The sequence below is a fragment of the Otolemur garnettii genome, unplaced genomic scaffold, assembly GCF_000181295.1.
Source record: "Otolemur garnettii isolate 467f Iridium unplaced genomic scaffold, OtoGar3 scaffold00161, whole genome shotgun sequence".
In the NCBI taxonomy this organism is placed as follows: Eukaryota; Metazoa; Chordata; class Mammalia; order Primates; family Galagidae; genus Otolemur; species Otolemur garnettii.
This window is the reverse complement of record NW_003852556.1, coordinates 2,773,260-2,777,103: the sequence shown is the minus strand read 5'-3', so window position 1 is coordinate 2,777,103 and position 3,844 is coordinate 2,773,260. Positions and strand designations below refer to the sequence as shown.

The following is a 3,844-nucleotide window of genomic DNA, read 5'->3' as shown; positions in this document are numbered from 1 at the left end:
AACTTGACCTTGAAAGCCATCCCCTGTTCAGAACTTGACCTTGAAAGCCATCCCCTGTTCAGAACTTGACCTTGAAAGCCATCCCCTGTTCAGAAGCGTACTGTGCCTTTACTTTTTTCCTTCATTTGTCCATTTCTGAGTTGGCTTTCCTTGGATTCATACCAGGAACGTTGCTCTTACGAGTATCTGAAGGTCAGCACTCGTAGCACAGTGGTTATAGCGCCAGCCACATACACCTGGCTTGTTCATAACTGGCCTGCTAAATAACAATGACACCTGCAACAAAAAATAGCTGGGTGTTGTGGCCACCACCTGTAGCTACTTGGGAGGCTGAGGCAAAGAGAATCACTTAAGCCCAAGAGTTAGAGGTTGCTGTGAGCTGTGATGCCACAGCACTCTACCAAAGGCAACACAGTGAGACTCTAAAAAAAAAAAGAGTATCTGAAACTGGTGCATCACCCACTGCTCTTTCCAGGGTCATCCCGGGCAGGGGGGTCCCAGAGGAAGGCCCGGCTATGATGGCTGCAACGGAACCAGGGGTGACACAGGTCCACAGGGACCCTATGGCTCTGATGGCTTCCCTGGACTTCAGGTGAGTATTGCCACGGCGCCTGCGGGTCAGTTAGTGCTAGAACGTGTGTAGGGGTGGTGCATATAGGTGCAAACTTGGGAAGGGTTTGTCTCCTGGGGCTCAGCCCAGATGGTGCAGAGTGGAGCCCTTGGTCATAGAGGTCTTTTCTGAGAAGGGAGAGCCGCTTCCTGTTCAGTCAGTGAGGGGCAGGTGGGCATCTGCTGGGCCTTTATCGCCTGGGGGGAGCCCCCCACTCAGGGCGAGGCTGGGAGCATAATTCCCTGCCAGCTCTCAAGGCTTGACCTTCCTGAATTTCAATGTCTTCTGTGTCGATTCTGTAAATGTGAAATAGAAAAGGGGGCCTTGGTTGGTGGTCTTCACTCCGGCAGTCTCCTGGGCATCAGTGGCTTTCTGCTGTACTCCTAGTCGGTGACAAGGAGAAACCTTGGCCAGATGCTGTGGCTGTGTCTATAATCCCAGCACTCTGGGAGGCAGAGACAGGAGGATCACTTGAGCTCAGGAGTTCAAGACCCTTGTCTCTACTAAAAATGGGAAAACTAGCTGGGTGGCAGGCACCTGTAGTCCCAGCTACTTGGGAGGCCAAGGCAGGAGGATATCTTGAGCCCAGGGGATTGAGGCTGCTGTGAGCTAGGCTGAGGCCATGGCACTCTACCCAGGAAGACAGAGTGAGAGTCTGTCATCTTTATCAGATTAAAAAATCCTTTGTGACAGGAAAGTAAAGTGACATTCCCCAGCATGTATGATGCAGGAGTTTGTTTTTAATGGAAAGCCTTCCAGAGAGTAGTAACTTGTTTGCGGCCTTGTCTATTTTCAGGATCTGCTGCCTCAATGCTTTGTTGCTACCTTTTAACTGAAAATCTTGCAGATTCAGGGTTATACTAAAATTTTGTTTGGTAAGACTTCTTATTTAAAAAAGAAAAAAAAACCTTAAACCTTAACATGGAGGAAGAGTGGCCCTTAACTCCGTCACCGTGTTTCCCCCTGAGCAGTCAGCTTGTCATGGTTTCTCCTCTATCCTGCACTCCACCCTCCTTGGCTGTTTCTTTTTCATGAGGTTCAACTTTTCAATAAACTGTGTCATTTTTTCCTCTATTCTGTCATGAATCCCATGATTATGACGTGTATTTATTACTTTAAAATATCGATTTTTATGTGTAGGTGTTGAAAGCTACTTCCAAAGCACACAAATACACACACCTGCTGTTTACACTTGACACAGCTCCGGCTCCAGAGAGCAGCCCACCATCTCTCAGCCACACGTTCTTGTCCAGTACATGGATGCCAAAGAAAGCGCAATACTGTTACAAAGAAAATGCCGTTCTGGCATTCTAGAGATGCAGTTTACAGAGCATTCATTTGGGTTTTGAAAATAATTTAAATCTCGTAAAGTATCACAGTGTCAACTTTGAGGGAAGATCCTATTATGTCCATCTGAAATTAGAAGTTCACTCTGTGACTGAGCTTGGGGATTGACATTCAGAGTGCCCTCACGAGCTGTAAGGACCATTAGACAGTGCCTATAAAAGTCAATATTTAATCATCCAATTACCTTAACTGTCCTGAATGTTAATGGAATTCTTGTGTTTTTCTTTTTATAATTTATCTGCCAACTAGGGACCCCAAGGACCCAAAGGGCAGAAAGGCGAGCCTTACGCACTGTCTGAAGAGGACCGGGACCGATACAGGGTATGTTCCCCAGGGATGGGAGACACAGTTACGGGATCCAGTGCAAATTCTCAGCGAATGAAAGTAATCACCAAGTGAACCCCAAGTCACGAGAATGAACACAGTGAAGGCTGCACAGGATGTGGGAATAATCGAGAACTGTGATCATTTTTAAACTGTCTTATTTCTGTTCAGAACATCTTCAATCTTATATTTAATTATAGGCTAATCTCTTTTCCATGTTCACGGCACTACAAGCCAAGTATTAGGTAATTAGCGTGAAGAAGTCCTGATAAGACTGAAAACATTTCACAAGTACATTTCCAACTGTGGAGTAAAATGTACCTAAATCTAAAGATACTTAAAAGCTACAACTCTTAAAATTATTTCCTCTCCATTAGGGTGAATCTGGAGAGCCTGGAGTAGTTGGTTTCCAGGTAAGTTTATTTTTATTACAAGACATTCCAACAAAAGCTTAAGAACTTCAGGTGTCCAGCTACCAGGCTGCCTCTCTTCAAAACATTCTCTTATTGTCTGTCTGCAGGGGCCGCCTGGCCGCCCTGGGCCTGTGGGGCCGATGGGCCCAGTGGGAGCTCCGGGAAGACCAGTAAGTACCCAGTACCTATGTGTACTCTGGGACACTGTCACGCCTCTTCCCACACATGGCTGCTTCTGCTGTTGAATGCAGACAGAAGCTCTGAGACAAGTGTGATGTGTGGAGTCACTGTGGAAAATACCCAGGAGAGGGGCGATTCTTTGCAGCCATTCTGCTGCTGTTTACATTGCAGGATGCAAAATTGTGGTCAGCTCATCGTCAGTGGTCAGCTCACTGCCTGTGGTCAGCTCACTGCCAGTCATGTTGAATTTTGAAGTAGTGCTGGCAGGCGCCCTTCTGGTCATACATGGCTCCCCCTGCCCCACACCTACGGGGCCACAAAGGGCAAAGAAAACCAAAGCCCACAGGTCAATAAGGAGAAAATGGGCTCTGCTTGGGCCATGCCCATCACACCAGGAGTGTTACAGACAGGCTATGCCCATCATGGCAGGTGTGTCACAGCTGGGCCGTGCCCATCAGGGCAGGTGTGTCACAGCCCGGCCATGCCCATCACAGCAGGTGTGTTGTAGCCGGGCCATGCCCGTCATGGGAGGTGAGCTCTTGGCTACCGTTGCACCCAGCTGAGCAGGGGTCTATGGGCACCCTTCCTCCTCCTGCAAATCAAATGGCAGAGTGAGATGTGATGGGACGTGTATTTGGGTGCAGGGTGCTCCCTGCAGGGACAGAGCATGGAGAAGGAAGGTGAGTTGCTAGAGCTCACACAGCCCTCTGGCCACCCCGGCACACAGTGACCTGGAAGGTGGCCTGGCCACTGCACCAGGGTTTCTGGCTCCCTCATGTCCCACGTTTTTTAGTATAGTGAGGCAGGTGGGCCTTAAGTTATTCAAGGAGAGATTTTGGCTACACATTTGAGAGACCATCTCACAGGAAACCACTGCTCCAGATTGAGACAATCTGTCAGGGACACCATGGTATCAGTTTGTTGATGGGCACTGAAAGAAAATTAAGGTGTGTGCATTTGGGGAGATTCT

At 48.3% G+C, this 3,844-nt stretch overlaps 1 protein-coding gene across 1 annotated transcript in view; it reads left to right on the top strand.

Annotated features, from left to right (window-relative positions):
- Positions 1-3,844, top strand: part of COL4A2 (collagen type IV alpha 2 chain) — a 172,023-nt gene that overhangs the window by 104,235 nt on the left and 63,944 nt on the right. Inside the window, 4 exon segments of the mRNA XM_023519194.1 lie at positions 476-592; positions 2,207-2,278; positions 2,659-2,694; positions 2,802-2,864. Of these exon segments, the coding sequence (XP_023374962.1) occupies positions 476-592; positions 2,207-2,278; positions 2,659-2,694; positions 2,802-2,864 (288 nt within the window).